This window comes from Pelodiscus sinensis, chromosome 1, assembly GCF_052426305.1.
Source record: "Pelodiscus sinensis isolate ZL-2025 chromosome 1, ASM5242630v1, whole genome shotgun sequence".
Classification (NCBI taxonomy): Eukaryota; Metazoa; Chordata; order Testudines; family Trionychidae; genus Pelodiscus; species Pelodiscus sinensis.
Genome location: NC_143052.1, coordinates 303,354,892 through 303,382,331, shown reverse-complemented (window position 1 = coordinate 303,382,331; position 27,440 = coordinate 303,354,892). Strand labels below are relative to the sequence as shown.

Genomic DNA, 27,440 nt, shown 5'->3' with positions numbered 1-27,440 from the left:
GTGCACACCAGTGTGGGCACTCCGGGCACTCCAAGCCAGGACTGGTTTTCAAGCAGGGCACCCCTGAGAACTGTCTGTCCGGGGTGGGGGTCGGGTCCCTTTAAGCGCAGCCCTCGGCTAGCCTGAGACAGCATATCCACGCTCTAAGTCCTCCTCTGATGCCCTGCCGGCACTGCTTCCGGCCATCCTGAAGCCCTGTTCAGGGCCCACTCAATATGGACATGCTAGTTCGAATTAGCAAAACGCTAATTCAAACTAGTTTTTAGTTCTAGATGTGTTAGTTCGAATTACCTTAGTTCGAATTAACTAATTCGAACTAAGTTAGTTCGAATTAGCGCTGTAGTGTAGACGGACCCTCACTCCCTCACTCCCACCTAATTCTCCACTTGAGTCATTTTCTCCTGTTTTTTGTCTTGTTGCTGAAACTTTCAATTTTCTCTTTTTTTAAAAAAAATATTGTTCTGAGTTTCCCCTGCCACTCTTTTGTGCTACTGTTCTGTCAGCTGACGTGGCTACCATTGCATTGAGTCAGCTTAGGGTTATCATCTTTCCTGAGCAGAGGGATGGGACACCATCGCTGTGAATGGCGTCCAGTCCATCCAGTTGGGAACAATGGTAAGCGTAATTGTCAGCTCTTCCTAGTCTTGCCTGTTTACAAGAGATGCTTCATTAAATGATGCAACACAGGAGGCAGTTTGTATTGGCCCATGCGAGCTGTCCAGGCCCCACAGTGGATGTCTCAACCATCTGATGGATGGGACCCATGGTGCCCAGGGAATTATCTGGGGAAATCTAGCACAGGGCGGTCAGAGGGGGTCATGCCCCTAAGCACACACCACAGTGGTGGGAACTGGAACAACCAACAGCCTACTGTGCTCCACCATCTCCCAGCTGGGTTGCTCTACTTCACTATGGTGGTGGCCGGGAAGCAGAGTGTCCTGGCCCTAGTCTCAGTACCCAGTGGGGTGAAGCAGGAGTGGGATTTGGGGGAAGGGATAGAGAGGGCTTGGGGCTCTCAAGTTTTCCAATAAGGGCTGCTGCTAATGCAGCAGCAGCCAGAGCCCAAGACCCTATAAATTGCTGCTGGAGCACCACACACTTTGGGTAGCTCGGAGGCAGGGAGCGCCACACCCCTTATGTGCATATTGGACTGCTCTCTGTAACAGAGCAGCATTCACCTCTCTTGAGTACCCCTTCTGGCTAAGCACATGTGCCTGCACTCTCTTGTCTGACTTCGGTGACACAGTCTCTGGCCGAGTCTCACTCATTGTGTGTGCTCATCAAAACCCCTTCCAGGGTACACATCTAATCGGCGCCTATCTTGGGTAGCTCTCTTATGTCCTTTCAAGTTTGTTCCCCACTCAAAGAGAGTGGTGTCCCCAGAGCTACCCCACCAAAATACAACATTTTTGCCCTTACCTCAGGGCTGGCTTTCTTTCAAAGTCCCATCACAGTCCAGCACTCGCCAATAGCTCTTCACAAGGAGCTGTCTGCAGTGCTGCCACTCTCTCAGGCAGCCTGTCTCCTGGTTCTGCATACCTTGTGGCCTCCAGAGACACTGACTGATACTGGTCTTTCAGCTGCTTTTATAGGACTTTCCTGGCCCTGATTGGTTGCTTCTCCCACAGCCACTCCAGTCTGCCTGGAGGACTTTTCTATTGTCTCTCTAGGCAGGGTATGGTCGGACCATAGGGCCTCCGGGAGGGGATCCCAAGGTCAGGTCAATTGCATCACGTTCCCTTTGTCTGTAAAAATGTTTATGGATGAAGGGACCTTGAGAGGTCATCGAATCCAGGCCCCTACCCTCATGGAAAGACCAAATACTGTCTAGACCATCCCTGATAGACATTCATTTAACCTACTCTTATATATCTCCAGAGATGGGGATTCCACAACCTCCCTGGGCAATTTCTTCCAGGCTGTGTCTAGACTGCATCCTTTTTCCGTAAAAGGGATGCAAATTAGACACATCGCAATTGCAAATGAAGCGGGGATTTAAATCCCCCCTGCTTCATTTGCATAAACATGGCATAAATTCCTTTTTTTAAGAGGTATAACGGATCTTTTGGAAAAGGCTTTATTTTCCGAAAGATCCGCATCTAGACTGGCACTTTTTTCCGGCAAAGCTCCGAGCCGGAAAAAAGCGGCAGCCATGTTTATGCAAATGAAGTGGGGGGGATTTAAATCCCCACTTCATTTGCAATTGTGATGTGTCTAATTTGCATCCCTTTTACGGAAAAAGGATGCATTCTAGACACAGCCCTAGTGTTTGACTACCCTGATAGTTAGGAACTTTTTCCTAATGTCCAACCTAAATCTCCCTTGCTGCAGTTTACGCCCATTGCTTAATCATTCTTGTTGCTCTTCTCCGGACCCTCTCCAGTTTCTCCACATCTTTCTTGAAATATGGTGCCCAGAACTGGACACAATACTCCAACTGAGGCCTAACCAGCGCAGAGTAGAGCGGAAGAATGACTTCTCATGTCTTGCTGACAACAAGCAGTATAAGAACCTCTATAGAGTAGTGAAGGAAAAAAGAGCCTCTTCCCAGGATTATCCCTGTCCCTGTCCCTGTCCCTGTCCCTACAGATAGAATCATAGAATCATGCGGAGTATAATTTGATGTATTTCTACAACAGGGAATATAAAGAACAAAAGTTATGCAAACCCACACCACTAGGTGGAGGCAGATATTTTGAGGAGTTTGTGAGAAAACTTTCAAAAAAGAGAAGTAAGATTGGAATTCTGCTTTAAGTCATTTGGCTCACATCTCAGTAGAGTGATCTGTACAGTGCTGGATCTTTAATTTTTTTCCATGAAAGAACCTGGTTAAAATCTTTTAAATAAATCATGTTATTTCCACTCTCCTATTTGTCTGTGCTCTAATAGGGATAGAAAAAATATAATTATTTGCTAATAATGGCTTATATTTGAATCAGAGAGTTAGTAAAATTATTTAAAAAAGAAAATCTCTCTAGAAATGCATATTGTTGTTGCATCAAATTCTGCCATCCTTGCTCAGATCCTCCCAGGTATTGAGGTTCCTGGCTCCCATTGGTTTCAATGGAAATTAGTCTAAATACCTTTGAGGATCTGGGCCTCATACCCTACTCTGACAAAACTTAGGTTGAATTAGAGTCAGTCAAACACTGAGCGGGATTAAGGTGTGCATCTTACTGCACATTGTACAAAAGCTTCTTGCTATCAGTCTATTTTTTGCAGTACAGCTGCTCCCCGAGTTGCGAATGGTCGAGTTACGACCGTTCGCACTTACGACCAAAGCTCCCATGGAGCAGTCGTAAAGGCGGTCCCTGAGTTACGAATGTGACCCACGCTTACAAACAGCGCGGTCACGTGTAACTCAATGGGGTCCAAGTTACAAACTGATCGAGTTACAGCCAAGTGTTTGGTCTGTAACTCGGAGAGAGGCTGTAATGTTTTTTCTGTATTCACCAGTTTTGTATTCTTGCCTCCTTGGACATGTTGGACTTTGTACATAATGGTGAATAAATGGTATATTTATCATCCTCTCTGACTGTAATGTGTTTTGAGTGATGGCAAATTGTCAAGCCATATTCAGTACAGGCTGATCAATTGATACTCATTAGTGAGATAAGCCTGTGAATTGTAAGCCCAGGACTTGCTAAGGGCAGGATCCCACTACTAATTGCTGCAGGACAGTGTGCGTTGCTGCAGAACTCTTAGTTGTGTATGTGCACATGACTTGTTTTTGTAAAAATCTGGCCCTGGGGCACATAAACTAACATTCAACCAACGATTCAGCTTTTTATCTTGTAAAATACAACCAACTGATAAGTAAAATACAACCAATTAATAAGGAAAGTTTCCTTTTGAGGATATACTATTGCACCAAGATCTGAATTAAGGTTATATGCTAACTTATGAGCTCCCTGACGTCTGCACGGTGTTTGTGATGACTTTGCCACACACATTGGTGTCCTTAATCTGTTCTGTGGTCCTGGGGTTCTTTGTCACATGCACAAACATTATTCCTATTGCTGATCCACCCATAGTGGACTGATATTGGATGCCTTGCCCTCATGTGAACAGATACAACGAACAAGCATTGTTACAGTTACCTGTACATGATGCGGTGTTTTTGAAAGGCCTGAACTTATGGAGCAGGTGTAGACAGTGAGGGATGCGTAAAACTAGCAGAGACAGGAAGTCTCTCTGTGCTGACCATGCCCTTAGCTTCTTGAGGAAGTGGCCTCCTGTGCATGTATTAAATATGGAGTACTCTTGAACTGTACTGCTGTACACTTTCTATCTAGCGCAGTTGTATAAGACCCCAGTTTGCACAATGGTATGGAACTGGGGCTTAGCCACGACAGACCCTGAATCAGGGAGAAAGTTTCCTAAATATGTAGTAGTATTACACTAGTTTCATGTTGGTACCTGGTCAAAGTAGGCTTATCTTCTTGCTTAATTATCTTCTCTGTTGTGCTGTGAATAAATATTACTTAATGACAGTTAAGGACCATCTTATTCTGAGTTTGTACAGGTCCTAAGGCAATGAGATTCTGGCCTATGACTGGGACTATGAGGCAGTACCGCAATACAAATACTCACATGCTGATCTACAGAAATATTTTTCTGCCTTGGACATCCCCACTAACTTGAGAGATCCAGATGGATCAGTTACTGAAAATGGAAGCATGTGAACTTGACAGCTTCAGTTTGAGTCTCCTTGTTTCCTGCACTGAGTGTTTTTTTCTGCTCTTTACACTAAATGGTAAGCATGTCCACACAATAGTGTGATGAGGATGGATGGATGGATGGGAGATTTTGACTTCCTCAGTCATGGCATACTGTTGCAGGAAGGAAGTTTGCTGGGAAGAGATGGGGTGGATCTGACCACAAAAGGGAAGGACATCTTAATGCAGTGACTCACCAATCTTATTAGAAGGGCTTTAAACTAAGTTGAGTAGGGGCAGGTGACAAAAGGCAACTAGGTTCAAAAGGTATCTTTAATAGAGGACTAGTTCTTTGGGGAGAATCAGATATGGAAAATTAGAGTAGAATTACAGGAGCAACAAGAGGGAAATCCCTGGGGGGAATTTGATCAATACCTTAGATCAGTGTTTCTCAAAGTGGTCCGTGAAACCACTTTGAGAAAGTTGCTAACCGGCCGCGCCGGTGTGTTTATTTACCAGCAGTGAGGCCACGGAGCCTTGCAGGTCCCTTTGGCTCTGGTTAGCCAGTCATAGCAAAAGGAGCTGTGGCTGCTGCTTCCCATGGCTCCCTTTGGCTGCAGTATTGGCATAGAGGGGTACATCTTGTTCAGGAAGAGCATGTAGGAATAAAAGGGCGGTGGTGGTGTATTGTACACTTGTTCTGAGTTCCAGAAAGAGGCAAGAGGCAGACCAGTTGAAAGTCTCTGGGTAAAGACGAAGTGGGGAAAACACATCCAAACCAGGAGGAGGAGGGAGATGAGGCATTTCTAGAACAAATAAAACAAATATCAAGAACACAGGCCCTAATAGTAATGAGGGACTTTACCTACCTAGACATCAGTGGGAAAAGTAATATGGGAAAACACAAACTATCCAATAAGTTCTTGGAATGTCATGGGGACAATGCTTTGTTTCAGAAACTGAAGGAAGTAACCCAGGGCATAGGCATTTAAGAATTGATTCTGACCAACAGGGAGGAGATGGTTGTGAACCTGTAGGTAGAGGCCTATTTGGGTGAAAGTGATTATGAATAAGGCTGTGAATCATTCATGGAGGTCACAGAAATCATGAAACAAAAAACAGGACTATGTAGCACTTTAAAGACTAACAAGATGGTCTATTAGGTGATGAGCTTCCGTGGGCCAGACCCACTTCCTCAGATCAAAGAGTGGAAGAAAATTGACACAACCATATATACCAAAGGATACAATCAAAAAAATGAACACATATGAAAAGGACAAATCAAATTTCGTGTGTTCATTGTTTTGATTGTATCCTTTGGTATATATGGTTGTGCCAATTTTCTTCCACTATTTGATCTGAGGAAGTGGGTCTGGCCCAAGAAAGCTCATCATCTAATAAACCATCTTGTTAGTCTTTAAAGTTCTACATAGTCCTGGTTTTTGTTTCAGCTACACGAGACTAACACGGCTACATTTCTGCCACAGAAATCATGGATTCTGGGACTTTCTGGGACCTTTGTGATTTCCACAGTAGTTGTCGTGGTACATCTCAGGGCATCCCTGGGGCCAGATGCTGTGCTGGAGCATTGGTTGGAGAGTAGTCAGGGTACCCTGGGCAGTTCCCCCACCTGGAGTGGAAGTAGTAGTGGCACCCCAGCCTGCTCTCAGAGCAGTGGAGTCTGCTGGAGCGCTGCCTATCCCCAGCACCTAAAATTTATTTAGGGCCATTTTTAGTAAAAGTCATGGACAGGTGACAGGTCATCTTAACCATAGTTCTCTCCAGCACAGTGACAGAGTCCCTGTGTGCCTACCTGGTCATCAACAGTTTATGGAATTTGCTTTGGTCACAAGGATGTCACAATAGTGCTTGTGTAATTTCAACTGGAAGTTCTGGTTGACAGACTGAGAGGCCATCTATCTCTCAGTACTGGAGCTAGTTGGAGAAAGGATTGAGAGAAGGTGTTGAGGAAAGACTAAACCATGAATACATTTGTGAGTGAACAGGAGGTAATTGATAGAGGTAAGGGTCACTATTGTATTTTTTATATCCAACCTGTATCCACACATACACATTCAAGAGCATGGGTGCATAGAAACGTGTAATATTCTCCATTTATATGACCAGATCATTAGCTGCTGTAAATCCAGTGAGCCTCTGCTGACTTCCCTTTTAATTGACTTGAGTTGAAGGACTGGCCTACAGCCTCTGAACCTGGAAACTTTCCTGACAACCTGTGTCACTCTTGGATGTTATGGGGAAGGTCTTCTTTCCTTTCTCCAGTTGTTTTATGTTTAATATGGGTCCTTATTTTATGGCTTCTGCATCCTTGGAGCCAAAATCTGGTGGTGCAAAGCATCAGAGATGGGAGAAATTAGAAGAGAAAACACAGAAGGACTTCTCTTCTAGCTGACTGTGTCTAGACTACAAAGTTCGATCACTTTTCTTCTGAAAGAGGCTTTTCTGACAGTTGGCCCATCTACACTGGGCCAAATGTCAGAAAAAAAGCCTCTTTCAGAACATCCCTTCTTCCTCGTAGAACGAGGTTTACAAAGATGCTGAAAAAACATGTCTGCTTTTCCAATATTTTTTTGGAAAAGCAGACGCATTCCTTGGACGTGGCAGAGCTTTTCTGGGATATCTCTGGTATCCTGGACAAACTCTGCAGTCTAGATGTACCTGCTGTCTACTTAAGATATTAAGTGGATAGCTAGCATATTAAATGGAGGATAACCAAGCGTTTCTTAGCAACACTAGTGCTCTTAATCCTACACCATTACTATTGCAACTGTATGGGCAAGGTAAGTTACAGTTCTGATTCCATCTGCATCTGGGTGTTGGAATCGAAGGGTAAGGATGGGTAATCGCCTAATCTTGAGCAATCTTTCATGGGAAGGGTAAATTCTGATCAATTCCTCCTCCATGCCTTGGAATGCTGTTACAATGGAGACAGATAAATATGGCATTTCAGATTTCTTGTTAAATATTAAGTCTCCAGGAGAATTTCTGCTGAGACACACATAGGAGATAAAATCCTGATTTTATTAATACATCAACTATTTCACAGTTTCATAGAGTTTAAGGGTGGTAGGTCATTAGATCATGTACTTTAATCTTCTGTATGTCACAAACCATTACGTTTCACCTAGCAACCCTATGCTGAAACCAAAACTTGTCTTGGACTAAAAATTGTCACTCTTGAAGGGTATGTCAACACAGCAGACAGGATACTGGGCTAGATGGACCTTTGGTCTGACCCAGTACGGCCGTTCTTATGTTCTTATGTTGTGCATTGGGGGAAAATCTTTTAGGGTCTCTAGAGGCAACTGGACAAATACCTAGTCCGTGTGTCTTCTCTGCAAGTATTTAAATTACCATAAAATAAAACTGAAGCCTTTTTTTCAAAACAGAGTGCATAAAGTTTGACTTCTAAATTCATACAGTGGGGTCTTTAAAAAGTGGCTTGATTTTCAAGAGATACTGAACCCCTAGAAGTTCTTTGCACTATCCATAGGTAATTCTGGGTGCTCAGCACTTTTGGAAATGACACCCTGGCTTAGCAAAACACTTCAGCATGCACGTGTTTAACTTTAGATTTATTTGTTGGCATAGAGTTAGGCATGTGATTAAGTTGCTGAATCAGGATGTAGGCGTGTTAATATGGATTTAGGAGTTTTAGTTTAGGCACCCAGTTTTAAAAATCTTGGCTATAAATTATTCTGTGTGCTAGCAAAATGCCTAAATTAATAGTAAAGGTGGAAAAGATGATTTTATGTGGGGATCTTATTTAAAAGGAGCAGCTTTTCCTTATTATAATCCGTCCCCCCACAATAGTTCTGCAAACAGACATGGTCACCATGAGGGAAGAAAAGGATTTGCATGACTCCCAGGTCCACTTATCACCATGTCTGGTCTCCTACAGAGTCTTTACTAGATAGTGAATTAAAGACACAAGCACCGAATCCCAATATCAATGATAACCAGCAGAATCCTTTCCTTTAATTTCAGTTGTTTACAGCGAGGTTGTTTTACTCCTGGACCATATGGACGATCAAGATAAGGCCACTATTGCCCTTCAGATTGTCAAGATAGCTGAGACCAAACTGGCTGTCGTTGTGACTGTTCTGCTAGAAAAACTTCAGCAGGATGAGGTAGGGCAGTTTCATCAAATCACATCTGTTTTCCATGTTTCCACTCCAAATTCTGTTTGACTTCATGGAAGTAATTCAATACAGAACTTGGCTCAGCCCACCTTCAGTGTAATCAGTATTTACCCTTCTGTCTTCATGCAAAACTCATCATGCAAAATTCTGTTACAGGTCAGGATGATATAATAAAGAGACACTCAGAGGAGCACTGTCCTTTTGTACACACTGGAGTACATGGGCTGTATATTATAAAAGTGCACTGTAGGGGTATCTATAATCTCTTATAGCAGTATTTTGTCCTCCTTTAGCATCTTCATCCAAAAACCTCAAAGCACTTACCTACTTACTCATGAATTAGGTTTTACAGCACCTTTGGGAGAGTGATAAACTTCCCTATTTACTGATGGGCTGTGTCATGGGGAATTAAATAACTTGCTCAACACCACATAGTGAGTTAGTAGAAGAATGGTGAATAAAACCCATGTGAACTGACTCTCTGCTCTAAATCCAAGACAACACTTCTTAATTATAATGACATATGATTGGGATATAGCTTTGAAGGGTTCTTAAATAATCCAAACCCCTTTTTCCTTTATTAATACTCGCATCCAGCAAAGTCCATTTCTCTATTAAGGGTCAACACAGAAGGCATTTTAGTTTCAAGTACCAGGAAGCCAAGACAAGCAGTTCATTTCTGGCTCGCTTGAATAGTGTGGGGCTCTTGTATTCATAAGTTATCAATTATGATTTTCAATTGAAAATCCTCCTTACATTTAAAAATGAATGGAAAGAGGCAGAGCCTCTCCGCACTAGAGCAGTGATAGCAGTTTTCAGCTGCATCCTTTAAAAGCACAACCACTGGAATGTGTAGCCAACCATTGGCTTTGAACATTCCAAAGTGCTTTATGACCTTAGCAGGCAGTTCACACCTTCAGCTGCCTGAATTCAGAGTTATAGACTCACAGGAGACAGATGTGAAAGGCTTGTTGGATCATCCAATTTCCCAGCAGTGCCTTTTTCATTTTTTGGGGCCAAACCAATTTTAAAAGCTCCTAGTGACTGGGTTTCCACCACTTTCCAATGAAGACTATATAATAACCTGATAGATGTCGTATAGCAGGGGCATTTTTCCTGATGTTAAAGTCTAAATTTTATGTCTCTGATACTGCTCTCTGCTGTGCAATGTATGTGCTGCAGGGTAGGAAACACTGACTCCTAAGCATCCTCACTCCACAGTGCATGCTATGCAGCAAGGAGGTGGTGGCTGGCTGGAGTAGGCAGTCATGGTTGTGCTGACTCTGTGGAGGAGAGCTGACCTGATCTGAGCCCACGGGAGTCCAGTTGTTTTCCCAGTGTGATGTGATTCGATTTATTTTAGATCCAAGAGAAACCGGGACACTCCAGGGGTACTTAACCACTTTCTTATTTATTGCAAGCTTTAAGCAGTTATTACAGTTGTTTAAGTTTTACAAGCCTTAAAAACAATTACTACACAATTTAAACCTTAAATGCCATACATTCTAAAGCAATAATATAGTGCAAAGCAATGCAAAAGCAATTAATAAAAGAGCTACTATAATACAATAATAAAGACTAGTTCACTTACACTTCACCCATATGCTACCTACAGTAGCAGGCAGGAGGTCAGGGTTCCTTTTCTTCCCATGCATTGGAACACCATGCACTGGATCACCGGTGTGAAGGGCCTATTTACTTCTAGTTACATCGAGCAGTACCTGTGGGTCAATCCTGCTCATTCCCTCCCACTGATTGTTCTTACTAAGCCCATTTTATAGCAAAGCGAGACTTGGTTGTTCTAATAATACTTACCAATTGATTACGTATTGTGTAGGATATGTAACATGCCCAATACCCTATCTGGAGTACATCTTGTCACTCAGGATGTTGCTGCTATGTGCATAGTTGACAGTTGTATGGCTGCATCTGTAATTTGTGGTTATCAGAAACAGAAGTACCTGTACAAGATTGCTTGCCATGTGTTCTTGACATGGTCTCAGGTACCACGCTTCATCTGCATTGTTATGCAAAACATTCCTTCCTCTCACAGCTTCTCCCATGACCTTGCCTGCATGTTTATGTTCACCAGACTTGAGACAGGCCTGGGTTTTGCTTGTTAGAGATCCGCACGTGTTAAAGGGAGACATGGCCATTTACTGTCAAGGCAGGCTCCCCTACACCCACCCAACCTCACCCTGATGCATGAGGTCAGATCCCATAGAGGTTGCAGGTCTCTATTTAAAAGTCAGTTCTGCTGGCCTCCCTGCACTTTTTAAAATTTTCTCCTGAATTACTTCCAAGCTGTTGATCTTTTCTGGGGAATGTGGTGCCAAAAAAGTGAAATAAGCCAGAAGCAGTCACACCTCAGATGAACAATGAGAAACTTCCTGCTTTATGACAAGATTCCTGTATGTAACAAACCCAGCCCAGATGGCTGTCTTTTTTTTTCACTGTCACTCCAGGTCACTTGTTGTTTCCCACTTTTCTCCCTCTCATTATGTCAGTTATATTGACCCCCTCTCTAGGTGCGCTAGTTTGCAGTTCTCTGAAATCAGTCTTGTTCTGCTCAGGTTTCTAATTTCTCTGTGCCCCTCTTTATTATTTCTCTGTCACAACTCATACCTACAACTCCTCCATATTTAGTATCATCTGTGAATTTCAACTTTGATGGACCCCATAAAAGAGACCTTCAAGTGTGCTACTGTCAATGTAGAGGTAACTCCTGAGCTAATTTTCCCTAAAAGCTGCAGAAGATTTACTGCAGGAGTTGGGTATTTTATAATTGTATTTACAAATTCTGCCTGGAGTGGATAAAAAAGGGCAAGATGCTAATAATAATAACAACAACAATAACAATAATCATCATAATAATAACAACAATAATAAACAAAATTAGATAAGGGGGCAGTGCAGGGCCCTTATTCTGATTAAAAAATTTGTGAATTGCTCAGCTTCTTCTGAAGTGCTGCTAGCTGGGGTGATTGTGGAGGGCATAGCAAGTTTTACACAAATGAAGACAAGGGGTTACTTGAGTGAGTATGCAGGCTGTGGAATCAGTGTGGTCTAGTGGAGAGGACTCCAGATAGTGAATCAGAAGACCTGAATTATTTTCCTGGCTATTGATCTGCTCTTTTAGCCTGGGCTAGTTGTTTCATGTTTAGATTGTAAACTCTTTTGGGCAGAAGCTTATTAGCGTAAGTGTTACTATATTGCGTTACTATATTAGCTTATAGCATTACTATATTGTCATCAAGGAAACATTTTCCCCAATTGTTCTTTTATGTTTTGTCCCCAGAAAAACAGAGTAGACATTTACTGTATCCTGGAGAAAGTATTACAGCAGGATGCCCAGGTCCTAGAGAGAAGGCTACTGAGCAAAATAATAACACTTGCCTCAAACCACATGAGAGAGACTCAGGTAAGTTAGACTAACGGAAGTGTTGGAGCATAAGCTTTTGTGGTCAAAGACCCACTTTACTGCTTTTGCAGATTCAGACTAACACGGCTACCCCTCTGATACTCAGGTAAGTTAGTTTTCCCTATATGCTAATGACAGGAATGAAAGCTTAAACTAATTAAAACATTTTTTGTAAACTATATACTGAAACTCCAGGATTAATGACTGCTAGGGGCCCATAGATCCCCACACCGTCCTCCAGAAATCCCAGGTCCTAAGCAGCATGTGACTAGTTTCATCTTGTTCAAGTTACACATGTGCTTAAGTGCTTTGTAAGGTCAGGATATTGTGACATATATCAGATGCAGAGAGGCCTACCGTTTCTTAACAAGCAAGTTTTTTGTGAAGTCTACTAGGGATTTCATTATTGATACTGATTTTCTGTGGAAGGTGCTCTGATACTATGGTGTTAAGCAGCAGGATGAAACCTTAAAACAGAATCTGAGCTATTTCCAAAAGAAGCAGTATTTGGATTTAGGGTATAGTTTATTCAGGAAAATTCTCTGAATATCTTGAAGCTGCCCACCTCCTCTGAGGGAAAAATATCATGTCACTATGATAGCCAATCATCCACCACAAATAGCTAATAGCGAATAGTCTAAGCAGCTTGCAAACAACTGAAAGGCTGACAAGTGTTTAGCCAAACGATTCAATGATTATTTATGACTAATGATTCTGTTCACAGAAAGTTGGGTGGAAAACAGAAATAAAAACTTGATTCATTTGAGCAGCATTGGCTGGTATAGTTGGCTTTAATCACTTCAGTCTCTCTCTTTTTGTATTTTTTAAGGAAGCAACAAATGAACTAAAAGTGGCAGCGAGCAACACATTAGTGGCTCTGGCACGCTGCTATTTCAATGAGGTGATGTATGAGCTTCAATGTCATCTGAAACCACTGGAGCTGTCTGACGAGTTCACTTTGATTACACTGGGCAACCTATCATCAGCCTATAGTATGTCAACTTCCATCTTTTGTTTCAAAGTTATTGTCTTCCATTTAAGGACAGAGGTTCACGCTCTGTACAGCTACACAAAGTGCTATTTGGGGGGCATGAGATGAACTGCTGTGGCTGGTTCTAGTTGCTAGACCATGAGCTATCCACACCAAAGTGCAAGCTCTTATGCCCCATTTGAAGTTCTTAAAGGACAGGATTGAGGAAAATCAGGTCTAGTGGAGCTCTTCTCCATTCCATTTCTCATCCCTCCCCAGTGCTCTCTCTCCTACTCTGGGAGAGGATTGGACATCCGGCACAGCTGCACATTGGTGGAGAATGCTCCTCCTCAGGGTAAATCCCCCACTGATTTTTTACTGCTGCCTTATCATTTGTGTACGCAGCACAAAATGACCTAGGAGCCCATAGCATCCGACCCAGCGGTGTTTCTAAATGCGATAGTAAGAAGGCAGATAACAGTCAATTGTCTGTCTTCCTTTTCTTCTGGTCCTTCTTTTCAGCACTCAAGTGCATTCCTTTTGTGGGAATGACCCTGTACGGCATGAGCTCCATGCGGATGTTAGTCGACGAGAGCAGGCTGAGGCAAGCATTTTGTGGTGGTAAGTGCCAGCACTTATTGTAGATGTCCAAAATGGATATTTAGGGGCCTTGGTACAGAGTTAAGTGACTGATCGTTTACAAACAGGCTCTGAACTGGATTGTACCAGGGGCTGAGTCCTCATGCTCCTGTGGCACTCAGTGGAGTTGAGAGTGCTCCTTACTTTGCTGGAGGTGCTGAGCATTTGTAAGTTCAGGCACTTTATGACTTGTGGATATTTTAAAAATAAACAAAAGCTGATGCTGCCCATGTGCCAGGAAACTCCTGGGGGAGAATGTGCAGGCAACAGATTGAATTACATTTAAAAATTTCCCGTTTTCCACCCCTCCACCCATTCCTCCTCTTTATTTTCTTAATTATCATCTCCTTTCACCCTCTTTCTCTGTCCTCTGGTCTTCTCCACTTCTCTCTTCCTTTGCTTTTTAGTTGATGCTCAAGTAAGGCCACGTCTACACTATGCAGAAGATCAATGCTGCTGCAGTTGATCACCAGGGTCCAAATAAGCAGGTCTAGTGAAGACCCACTAATTCGAACTGAGTGGGTGCTCCCGTTGGCACCGGTAGTCCTGCTTCTCATGAGGAATAACACTCCTGTCAACCTTCCACTGTGTGGACAGTCTGAAAACACGATTTAAGATACGTCAACTCCAGCTACATAATTAACATAGCTGGAGTTGCGTACCTTAAGTCAACTTTCCCCTTTAGTGTAGATCAGGCCTAAGGGCCTAATCCTGCACCTTTGAGATAAATGGGAATTTTGCCATCAGCGTCATAGAACATGGGATTGAGCCTTAATTTTCCTTTCAAGGGCAGGGGGTGCATCTAATTTTAGGGCAAAATGCTGTCAAATCTCAGTATAGCTAATAGGAGTTAGGGGCACTGAACATCTTTCAGACAAACTGTAACCCAATAGGAAATCATACAGTTTTAGGGCTAAATAAGCAATAACTGCAGAGGACATGAATCATTCAGAAAACAGCTGGTCAAAATATTTTGGTTTTTTTATTATATGTTTCATATTTGTTTCCAATTGATGGAATATTAAACTGAAAAATGTCAATGACAGTTTTAATCAGGATGTGTTCAGTGTTTTTGTGCAGCTAAAAAGGTGGCTGAAATTTGTTGATTTTTGAAACATGTGAATGATCTTTGTAATTTGAAATTTTGAAAAAAACAAGAGTAAACACTTTTAATTTAATTTAAACTACCTTTTCAATCAGCTCTAATTAAGAGGTAACAAGGGAGAAAAAATATGTTTTCAAATGATGGGAATTAAAAAGAGATGGAGAGAGGCAAAAGAGAAGAAAGCCTTTTGAGAAACAAGAAATGGAAAGGAGGGAAGAGAAATAATTTAAAACTGTTATTGGATTTCATCAGCTGTTCCTGAATTGGGCATGGAATTGTAATAAACTACAAGCCTGGGTGTCTTCACTAATGAAGCAACGTATCCTTATTACTATTGCATCCTTTTCATATTGCCTGTCTTTTTTCCTTCCATGCAGTTCTGGAAAAATGGTCAAGGGCAGTAAATGTATATTTTAGTAACTGGGAAAAGTGCCCATTTCCCAGAATGGGTAAAACTCAATTCTGTGATCAAATTCTTCCCCTCTATCGTCATGTGACAAGCAAATGGACCACATGTAAAGATTTGGAGGTGAGAATTGTAGGTTTTCTAAACCATTATGAGAAATTGTATTGTTAAATTCTCTGTGTATGGCATTCTTTGTGATGATGGAGTTCAATGGCAGGTTCTTTGGGATAGAACAGAGTATGATGTAAAACATTTAAAAAAGATTATAATGTCACAAGCTCCTGGAAATTCTGTCTGTACATAGTGTACATAGATTCCAGTTTTGTCACCTGACATGCAGATGAATACAGGAGAATGGGCTAAATTCATTCCTGGCAGATGTCTATTCAGTTCCAGTAGAGTTACAGCAGGAATGAGTTGGTTTAGTGTGCATACTAATCTGGGGAAATATCCCACTTGGGAAAGTTGTGAGGTGCACTAGAATATAATTCTGAAACCAACATCATAGCTGTGTCTAGACTGGAAAAACTTGCCAGCTGTGTACACTGGCTGCTTGAATTTCCGGAAAAGCACTGACGATCTCATGTAAGATCGTCAGTGGTTTTCCGGAAAGATTATGCTGCTCCCGTTCAGGCAAAAGTCCTTTTCCGAAAGACTTTTGCGCAAAAGGGCCAGTGTAGACAGCACAGTAGTGTTTTCCCCCAAAAAAGCCCCGATCGCGAAAATGGCGATTGGGGCTTTTTTGCGGAAAAGCGTGTCTAGATTGGCCACGGACGCTTTTCCGCAAAAAGTGCTTTTGCGGAAAAGCATCCTGCCAATCTAGACGTGCTTTTCCGAAAATGCTTTTAACAGAAAACTTTTCCGTTAAAAGCATTTTCGGAAAATCATGCCAGTGTAGACGTAGCCCATGAGTCTTAATTCTTTACCAGGAAATATTGAGATAGGGCTGTTTCAACAGTGGAAAAGGGAAATTGCACTCATCAGACGTAGAAAAGATGGGCCCATTGCATGATATTGAATGAATTTGTAGGAACATAAATTCTGTGTCTCTTTGTAGCTCAAGCAGGCCATCATCAAAGCCCTTGGTCCCATGATGAGCCTCCTCCTGCATAAAGAAGAGTATCAAGATCAGGTGTTCGAACAGATCCCATGGCTCCTTGAGCAATATAAAGAGGATGTTAATGTTTTTCATGCCACCAAGGTGAGATACTTATTAAAATAACTATCAATGTGTGCGCATAGGTGAACTGCACTAGCTGCTACCAGTGGCGTTTCCTGGTCTACATAGTGACTTGTTAGATAATAGATAAACACACAAGTCTTGATTTTATAGACATGGTGACCCAGGTGACAAGTTTTGTAGGTAAAAGCCTCTCATGAAAAGTATCTTCTGTTTCCTGGAGATGCTAAGGAGGTAAGAAACAAAACACCTGCCCCTCCCCCCCATAAGATACTCCCTCCTTGTGATTTACTGGTACATCCTATCAACTCTGTGTCTCTCTTTTAGATTATAAATAAACTCCTCAGAGCAGGGGCTGCTGTGTGTTGTCTCTGGGCAGTATTAAGTAAACGGCCAGTAGCTGAAAATTAATACTAAGAAGGCCTCAAGTGCATTGCTTTAGATTATATAACTAGATAGATATAAAATCACTGTCTATTTCATCTACCGTTGTGTACAGGGCTGTTGTAGCTGTGTTGGTTCAAGGATATTAGAGAGACAAGGTGGGTGAGATAATATAATTAAAGATATTTTTTCACCCACCTTGTCTCTCTCATTTCATCTACCCTCAGTATCACATGACCAAGGTAACTCTTGTCTGCTGATAGTGAGAGGATGGAGTGAGGGGAGTTGGCTTCAGTAGTATGATTTAGCATGCTCAGTCTATGTGAGCTGGCTCAGTACAAGCCAAGCAGCAAATCCAGGGCCACAACCCTGCTGCCCTTCCCCCCTCCCCACTTCCCCCATGGTTTACTCCCAATCTATGTTGGCTTTCTGGTCCAGAATATGTGGTTGCTTTTGGGACTGGAATACCCATGACTTTGAGGGAATCAATGCCTCATAGACTTGACTAAAAGTATCAGAGGACTACACAAGAGCCTAAATGTAGTAAAATATGTAGATTTCATCAGAGATATCCTGAAAGCTTCAAGCAGCAAAGAAGAAAAGTGTGTAGGTACAGGAAGGAGTTAGACTGTCATCTCATTATCAATAGCCTGGAAGAGAACATAAAATCATCATTGATAAAATTGGCAGATGAAATAAAAATTGGGGAGTGGTAAATAATGGAAAGGACAACTCACTGATTCAGAGTGATATAGATCATTTGGTAAACTGGATGCTAACAATAAATGTGCATTTAAATATGGCTGAATGTAAATAGATGCATCTAGGTGATACATACATGTTGAGGGATGCTTCCTGAGAAGCAGTAACTCTGAAAAATATTTTGGGAAACTTGGTGAATACTCAGCTGAACATGACCTACAAATGCGATGCGGTGGCCAAAAAAGCTGAAGTGATACTGGGATGCATACATGGGGAAATCTCAAGTAGGAATACAGTGGGAAATGCAAAGTTCATTTCCACACTAGAACTGACCAACAGATATTGGTAGATACCCCTGATACCGGCTTCCTGTGAGAAGAGAGCCTTCCACACCCTGCTTGGCTTATAGCAATTCAGCAGGATGCCATTTGGGCTGCACAGAGCCTCAGCCACTTTTCAGCAGCTCATGAACCAAATATTGCAAACATATATGCAATATACAGCCGTGTGCATTAAGAATATTGTCATCCACAGCACCAGCTGGGGGGAACACCTCTGACATCTTAGCAAGGTATTGTAAGCCCCAATAGATGCAGGACTCACTGTGAATCCAGCCAAGTGCCATCTTAGTGAACACAGTAGGAAGGGGAAAACTATAGCTCCTTGATAAATAAGGTCTAAGGCTTGTGTGACTGCCCCACCTCCATGACAAAGAAACAGGTGCCACAATACTTCAGACACAGTGGCTGCTTAGTACCCAACTTCATCACACTGGGCACCCTATTATTGGACCTGATGAAGAACACCCAATCACAGAAAGTCCAGTAATCAGAAGACTGTGAGGAAGCCTTCCAGGCCCTGTGAAAGCAGCTGAACCAAGAGCTGGTCCTATCCCATCCAACTTCACAAAGCCTTCTATCCTTCAAATGGAGGTCTCGGAGGTAGGACCAGGAGTGGTACTATCTCAAGAAGTAGGTGGGAAGGAGCACCAGATCCTTTATCTCAGCTGCAAGCTGTTCTCCTGAGAGACCTGCTGCCCTACTATAGCAAGGGAGGCCCTGGCCATCAAGTGGGTGATCTACACCCTGGGGGTATGTCTACACTACAAAGTTAATTCGAACTAACGGATGTTAGTTCGAATTAACTTTGATAGGCGCTACACTAGTGCTCCGCTAGTTCGAACTTAATTCGAACTAGCGGCGCACTTAGTTCGAACTAGGTAAATCTCATAGTACGAGGACTAAGCCTAGTTCGAATTTACTAGTTCGAATTAAGGGGTGTGTAGCCCCTTAATTCGAACTAGTGGGAGGCTAGCCCTCCCCAGCTTTCCCTGGTGGCCACTCTGGCCAACACCAGGGAAACTCGTCTGCCCCCCTCCCCGCCCCGGACCCCTGAAAGGGGAACGGGCTGGCTACAGTGCCCGTGCCAGGTGCAAGCCTGCCAGCACCCAGCTAGCAGACCCTGCACCTGGCACGGCTCGAGCCAGCCACCCGCTGCCACCCAGCCCTCTCCCTCTTCCCAGGCTGGCGGCTCTCGGGAGCCTGCCCAGGACCGCAAGAGGCGGGCACCCGCCTGGTTTAGTGCGGACATCGTGGACCTCGTCCACGACCTCCGCACTAGGCACAGGAAAGTGGCCGTCTAGGGCACGAGAGCTGCCAGCCTGGCCACCCAGGAGCAGGTGTGCATGAAAATCAAGGTGGTCCACTGAGACCCCCGACCCTGACCCTGAGCTTACAATGGCCATACTGGGTCATACCAAAGGTCCATCTAGCCCAGTAGCCTGTCTGCCAACAGCGGCCAACCCTAGGGACCCTGGAGGGGATGGACCGAAGACAGTGACCCAGCCATTTGTCTCGTGCCATCCCTCTCCAGCCTTCCACAAACCTTGGGCAGGGACACCACTCCTACCCCCTGGCTAATAGCACTCCATGGACCCACCCTCCATCACTTGTTCCAAACCTCTGATCATTGTAGTTGCCCTCCCCTCTCCCACCCTCTCTCTTCCCCTCTCCCACCCCCTTTTCCCAGTCTCCCCGAGTTTTGTTCAGTAAAGAGAGATTCTATTTTTGACCACAAGTACATCAGGAAGGGGGGCTAGGGAGGGGTAAGTGGAAGGAGGTGAGGGAGGAATGGGGTACGAGCTCCCGATGGGCTGGCTCTGCGGGCTTCTGGGGGTGGACGCTCTCCTGCAGCCCCCCAATTGCTCCCTCTCCCCAGATGGCAGCCTGCGGCAAGTACAGCCGGGCTGATGGCCGAGTGCTGTGATGTGCCCAGTGTGGGCACTCAGGGCTCTCCAAGCCAGGACTGCTTTGCAAGCGGGGCACCCCTGAGCACTGTCTGTCCGGGGTGGGGGTTGGGTCCCTTTAAGCACAGCCCTCAGCTTGCCTGAGGCAGCAGCTCCATGCTCTAAGTCCTCATCTGATGCCCTTCCGGCACTGCTTCCGGCCATCCTTAACCCCCGTTCAGGGTCCACTTAATGTGGACATGCTAGTTCGAATTAGCAAAACGCTAATTCGAACTAGTTTTTTAGTCTGGGATATTATGTACTGGGGAAGCCCTTTCAACTGGTCACCAACCACGCATCCCTCAGATGGATTAATAACATGAAGGACACCAGTGCCTCAATCATGAGGTAGTACTTCCCGCTCCAACCCTATGACTTCTGTATGTTACACTGGGCCAGGGAAGGCTTATGCAAACACAGACTTCTCCCAAGTGGAAGGAGACGATGAAGAGGAAGGTCCACCAATGGACACCCTCTTAAGGGGGAGTGTTTGTGACAGAGGATACCCACCATGCATGGTTCAGCGGGAGCTAATCATGATCTGTGGGCTATGCCCCTTCATACTTGCTGGGAATGCTCCAACTGGAACCAGGAAACCAGGATATAAAAGGGAGCAGCTCAGTTCTGTCTAGGCTGACAGCTGAAGGGAGCAGAGGTGCTTTGCAGGCTTTTGTGGAGGGACTGACAGTGCCCTAGGATGCAGAAACCAGCCAGCCTGTGGTTCCAGTTGACCCCCCTTCCCTCCCCACAACCATCCAATGCCACAGATGGAGGAGAGACCACGGAGTTACTGAGATGACCTGCTGCAGAAGAATGGTGGGAAGTAATCTATGTGAACTAAGCATTATTGAGTTGAGGTATTAGACTTTGACTCTGCATGTTTTGGAAGAAACCCCATTGAGCTGCAAGACAAGGCCCTAGGCTGGGACCCTGTGGAGTAGGTAGAGCCTGGTGGAGAAGGGCTGGCCACTAGGCAACACTGGTTTGCCCCAAAGAGTAGTTGAGCACTAGGTTGAACGGTCGTACCTAGAAGGGCTTGGGTCATTGAGCTGAAGAGCCTCATCAAAGGGCTGCTGCACTGACCCTGACTATTAGGCAATGCTGCTCTAAGAACCAGGCCTGCTATGGTGGTTGGGGAGGCTAGGCCACTTGGGCTGCCTTAGTTCTTTAAGTCCTCCACAACCTGATACCATCCAAACAGGGTGGACCTACCCTGTGACAGGTGACTTACTTACAGTCTATAATATCTGCATGGGGAAATATATGTAATGACCTAGCAGAGAAAGGCATGACATGATCCAGTGGCTACAAACTGAAACAGGATACATTCAGATGGGAAATAAGGTCTACCTTTTCAGTGGTGGGATATTAGCCATTCAAACCATTTTCCAAGAGTCAAGGTGATCATTTTAAAATCAAGATTGGATTTTTTTCTGAAAGTTCTGCTTTAGGAATTATTTTGGCAATTTCTAAGGCCTGTGTCATACAGAAGGCCTGACTAGTTGATGACAATCATCCCTTTTGGCCTTGGAATCTATGAATTCCATGAACCTGCTTCAGTCATTGAATATTGCTCCTTTGTATGCCCACCTTCTAACTTTCACCCTCTGTTGTAGAGTCTGAGGCAGCTCTTGGAAGTCTCTGGTGAATATAAGATCCTTCTACCTAAAAGGAAATTTCAAGCCATCTGCAGTGCTCTGCACAACCGGGTGAGGGGAACTTCTTCTTGTATCACTTGAGCTTAAGCACAGCAGATCTGAAGCATATTAACAATAAACATCTTTTGAATGCTAGTGAAGAGCTCGGAGACGTTCTTATGCCTTATTGGTTTCTGCTGGCTTAAGAATAAGCAGATAGTGGTCTCATTTTATTAGCTAAAATCCAGCTCAGTTTGTAAAGCAATTTTAGCATAAGCCAGTTCTTAGAGGGAGTTAGAGTTATATAGTAAAAACTGATCCCATCCAAATGGGGAGGACCTATCCTGTGACAGGGTGACTTAATTGCAGTCTATAATATCTATGTGGGGAAACATATGTAATAATCTAGCAGAGAAAGGCATAACGTGAGCCAATAACTAGAAAATGAAGCTGGACAAATTCAGACTGGAAATAAGGCCTACATTTTTATGGTGGAATAATTAACCATTTGAACCAGTTACCAAGGATCAAGTCTTGATTCAATTAGCTCTGCTGCTAAAAACACTTTGAAAGCAGGAACTTCTGTTATCCAATGCATCGGTCATTGTTTCTGATTCTTGTTGTGCAGTCAGTACCATTTATTTTGGGTTCAGAGCCCTATTTGGAAAGGTAGGAAGTGAGTGCTTAGAAATTAATTGAGCATCTTCTTTTCAGTTGCTTGTTCTGATTAGTTTTCCTTTGATCACTTCTCTTCTTCCCACAGATCTGTTCTCCAACTCAGCAGCTCATCATGGAAAATCAAATGGAGCTGTGCTATTGTATCCTACTGCTAGGTAGGGGAAGAGACTCCAAATTACACAGTAGTTTCCTTGTAACTTCCTTCTTTTGTAGGTGTGGTAAGAATGAGCTTTCAGTTGTTAGTGAGGATGTGATTTCTTCCTTTGCAGCCCGTTCTTCTCCTGATGACCTCATAGCTTTTCTGCACTCGCAGCTGAAGATTAAGAATGAGACTGTTCGTGTGGCATCCCTGAATCTGCTCACAGCTATTATTGGTGCTGACTGTAAGTAACACAGGAGTAACTGTGACTGCTGCGATCATCGCCATCGTGCTGGGGGTTGAGTTGAGGACATCCAGAGCTAAAAGCATGAGCTGCTATAGGTTGCTCTAAAGAACCAAGGCTTTGCAGGCATGGTAGGGCTATAACATACTCATGATCTCTGCAAATGGGGCACAGAGGATCTGTAACACAGGGGCGGATATAGGGCAGGGCGAGCGGGGTGGCCGCCCCGGGTCCCGCGCTTCAAAAAGCCCCGCGCACGCGCCGTGGTGCCACCGCGCATGCACATGACGTCACTGTGCATGCGCCGTGGCAAAGGGGGGGCCCCGCGGCATTATGCTGCCCGGAGCCCCGCAAAATGGTCATCTGCTCCTGCTGTAACACATAGAGTCATATAGTCATAGATTATTAGAACTGGAAGGGACCTTGAGAGGTCATCAAGTCCAGTCCCCTGCCCTCATGGCAGGACCAAGCACTGTCTAGATCATCCCTGATAGGTGTCTATCCAATCTGCTCTTAAATACTCCAGTGGTGGAGATTCCACAACTTCCCTTGGCAATTTTTCACAGTGTTTAACCAACCTAACAGTTGGGACGTTTTTCCTAATGTCCAACCTAAACCTCCCTTGCTGCAATTTAAGCCCATTGTTTCTTGTCCTATCATCAGAGGCCAAAGAGAACAATTTTTCTCCCTTCTCCTTGCGACACCCTTTTAGCTGCATGCTCACCAGAGGGTTGGAAATTCACTAAAGGGACCCAGTGCTGCTCTAAGTTACTCCCATGTGGTCACACAGAAATCAACAGGGTTAATTAAGTGCTGAATGTAGCCTAAGATATTTTCAAGGTTCAAATACAAATGTAATCTTGTGGCAGATGCATGTTAATAATAATGAGATAAAAACAAAATAGTACTCCTGACTGAATAAGTATTAGACACTCTAGAATAGATTCCGAATTCTGCTATACTGGTGGTAAACACAGACTAACTTCACTGACCTCCATTTGTCTAACTCTCTTACAATATTTCCATCAGGATAGTATGATGGTGCTATTTACAGAAGTGGAAATACTTCAGACTTAGACTGGTGTAACTGAGATCAGAGCCTGGTCCTATATTTTCCCCGCTGATTCTGTATACGAGTGAAGCTTGGTAGTACTCTTAAATAGGGCCCAGGACACATTCTAATGTGGAGCATGAGTGTTTGGAACAAAGATATACTATACTGCACACTTCTCCTTATCTTTCAGTGCCTGAGACAAGAGTTAGAAAGTTTCTGATTGTGAAGGCAGTGCAATCTGCTCTCAGTGATCAGAGTGCTAAGGTAAGATTGTGTGTGGAATAGTGGTATTGCTGTTAATATCTGGGAAGTATTTCACTCAGTGGAGAGTCTGGCAATGAGACACATTTTTAGGCTGAGATTATTAATAGGGTTTCAATTAATCACAGTTAACTAAAAATTAATGGGATTAAAAATTGAAATTTATGAAATATTTTTGTGGTTTTTTACATTTTCAAATATATTGATTTCAATTACAACACAATGACAAGTGTGTACTATGCACTTTATATTATTTTTATAACAAACATTTGCATTGTAAAAATGACAAAAGAAATACTATTTTTCAATTCATCTCATACAAGTGATGTAGAGCAATCTCTTTAGCGTGAAAATGCAACTTACAAATGTAGATATTTTTTGTTAACTGTAACAAAACAATGTAAAACTTTAGAGTCTACAAGTCCATTCAGACCTACTTCTTGTTCAGCCAGACACTAAGACAAACAAGTTTGTTTACATTTATAGGAGAAAATGCTGCCTTTTTCCTAATTACAGTGTCACCTGAAAGTGAAAACTGGCATTTGCATGGTACTTCTGTAGCCAGTGTTGCAAGGAATTTACATAACGGATGTGTTAATCATTTGTACTTCAGCCACCATTCCAAAGAGATAAAAGCAAAAGCAAAAGGACTCTCATATCCTGTCTCATATTGCATGCAGAAGGGATAATAATAACTCGTGCATAATCTCTACCCTTGCAGGTGAGGATGGCAGCTCTCCATTTTGTCCTGAAGCTGCTCAGTTCAGGAAGTGTGGAGAATTGTGCAGCAGGGGATATGGTTGCATACGTTTTCAGAGAGTTCGATGTGTCCACCAGAAATCTGGTAAGGAGAGTTCTTAACACTTAGGACTCAGTTCTGCCATTCTGGCATGCTGATTGTTCCCCTTGACTTCAGTGGGAGCTTTGGATGCTCAAGGATGCAGCTGGACTGAAGGATTAGAGCTAGAATCTGATCAGTGATATTCGTGTAAAGCCAGGGTAATGCCCCTGACTTCAGTGGCATTATTTTGGATTTACACAAGTGTAACAGAGACCAGAATCTGATTCTGGATATTTACATCTGACAGTGCGACCTACATTCCTTAGACCTTGGGCAAGTCAGTGAAAATTCTGACAACACAATCTTTCAGTGAAATGCTCTTGTATAAGGAAGCACATCTTTTTTATAAATAGACTCTCCAAAGAACACACTGGTGCCCAATCCTGTGGCTGCTGAAGCATACATCAACTATTAGCAAAACACTGAAGTTATGCAGCCTACATCAAGCTGTCTAGAACCTGGAAAAGTTTGCTGCACACTTCATACTCTGTTCTATGTGTACTAGTTCAAAATCTTTTCAATGGGTATTTCCAGCTATGGGCAGAGTCATGGACTCCAGACACAGAGTTCCATGATGGGATCCATGATATACATTAACTTTACAGTAAGTTGTTGAGGATCTTAGCTCTGCCTGGCCCTTTAGCTACGAAGTGGGAGCTTATGGCAGTACTCACCAACTGCCTCTTTTTCATGCTACCCATCTCAAAGAAAGTAGGAGGCAACTCTTTCTCATCAGGCCACATTTGCTCTTATTTAAACTGAAATCAGTAGAGCTGATCAATATTTAGTTTGGTGTAAGGAAGAACAGAATTTAGCCTATAGATAGACTCACATTCACTATGCACAGAATGATCAAGCTACTTGGGGCATCAGAACAAACAGAATGGCTCCCTCTAGGTTCTGCATATTTATTTCCACTGGGCAGAGTCTGAGTGGCTCTCCTCAGAGATAAAAAGAAGAAATGTTCTTTTTTGAAAATTTTTCAAAAAATGAATACTGTTCAGGGAACTCTTTTATAGAATCATAGAACGATAGGGCTTGAAGAGAATTCAGGAAGTCATCGAGTCCAACCCCCTGCTAAACGCAGAACCAATTCCAACTAAATCATCTCAGCCAGGGCTTTGTCAAGCTGGGACTGAAAAACCTCTAGGGATGGAGATCTCACCACCTCCCTCAGTAACCCATTCCGGTGCTTCACCACCCTCCTTGTGAAATCGTTTTTCCTAAGATCCACCCCCCCACACACAACTTGAGACCACTGCTTCTTGTTCTGTCATCTGTCACTACTGAGAACAGCCTCTCTCCATCTTCTTTGTGTCCCCTTGTGCTGGGGTTTTCCTAAGCCTGGGTTCTGACCCACCAGTTAGGTGTTTCTGTTATTCTCTTCCCTTAAGAATCTCCATCATTCGAGGTTTTTAATGCCAGGCTTGGCAAAGCCATGGCTGGAATAATTTAGTTGGGGCTGGCCCTGCTTTGAGCAGGGGGTTGGACTATATGACCTCCTGAGGTCCCTTCCATCCTTAATCCATGATTTTATGATTTGTGCACTCCTAATGCAATGGAAAAGCTCTCATAGGTCAATATTCAGAAAGGCTTTGTAAGAAATAGACACCGCTTCTACAGCCAGTGTTTTCCCACTAGCTAGTAAATTCTATGTATCTATCTCATAGCAGGGGACAAAACTTCCCTCCCAGGATGTTCAGGAAGAAAGCACTATCCAAACTATGTGCATTCACATCCTGCAAGGCCTGGACATATCAGTCACTGGAATGACCCAAGTAAGTGACATGTTGCTACTGCTTCGTGAAATAAAGACATTCTTCCGTATATCTACTGTACCTCTCCATAAGGAAGCTTCTTGCCAGTCAGGATAATGGAGGTACAGCATGTCAAGTTCATGTCAGAGATGATGGGACCTCTGTATCATGGAGGAAGCGATTCACAGTACAGACAAAATAAAAAGGAACTTCACTGGAAGGAACCATAATGCAGTGGTCTTCTGTTAATTACCACGATTGCCTGAGTGCAACGTCTCCTTAGATTCCCCATGAATCCCTTGGAAATGTAGACTTGGTGATCCTGTATTTAAACAGTTATTGGGGCCGTGATTGTGCCTTCTGTATGTCTGAAAAGTGCAGGATGAATTTATGGTGCTGTCTAAGTAGCTTTATAATGCAGGGAAAGATGATTCATCTCCGGATGAGAACCAGATTGCTAATGCTCTCCAAACAAGGCAGTGTACTTAAAATGTAGAGAGAGGGATCACTGGGACAGGTAGAGTGAGATGATGGCGGAGGGGAGGAGAAAGTGAGATCGAGATAAGGTAACGAGATAGGGAAGGGTCAGTGATGACTAAATGGAGAAGGTGCATGACAGAAGGATTCAGCCAGTAGGAGGTGGGGGAATGAAAATAGCCAAGTGTTGAACTGTCTTGCTCTTCTGTGCAGGTGTTATGGCCAAGGCTTCTAACGTATGTGGTGCCAACTCAGTACACTGGCACTTTGAAGCCTCTCTGCAGATGCCTCCAGGAAATGGCTGAGAAAAAGATGCAAGAAGGAGGAGAAGCTGCTTGCCTGGACTATAGTGGACAAGGTTTATAACAGAAACTCTTTCATTTATTCTCACCAGCCACTATGAAATGACCAGATTCAGCCTGTTCCAATTCTCTCATCTT

The 27,440-nt window shown here is 43.5% G+C and overlaps 1 protein-coding gene and 1 long non-coding RNA gene across 2 annotated transcripts in view; both read left to right on the top strand.

Annotated features, from left to right (window-relative positions):
• The window catches only part of LOC149525778 (maestro heat-like repeat-containing protein family member 2B), a 64,012-nt gene extending 41,394 nt beyond the window's left edge, over nt 1-22,618 (top strand). The window contains exons 2-5 of the mRNA XM_089777441.1: nt 16,420-16,563; nt 21,529-21,621; nt 22,313-22,382; nt 22,497-22,618. Coding sequence (XP_089633567.1) covers nt 16,420-16,563; nt 21,529-21,621; nt 22,313-22,382; nt 22,497-22,618 — 429 coding nt within the window. The remainder of the gene's footprint in view (nt 1-16,419; nt 16,564-21,528; nt 21,622-22,312; nt 22,383-22,496) is intronic.
• A 1,236-nt stretch (nt 22,619-23,854) lies between these two features.
• On the top strand, nt 23,855-27,365 carry LOC149525777 (uncharacterized). Its single transcript, XR_016348855.1, has 3 exons — nt 23,855-23,928; nt 24,647-24,769; nt 26,437-27,365. It is a non-coding gene; the product is annotated as an uncharacterized LOC149525777 (long non-coding RNA).
• Nucleotides 27,366-27,440: the final 75 nt, after the last annotated feature.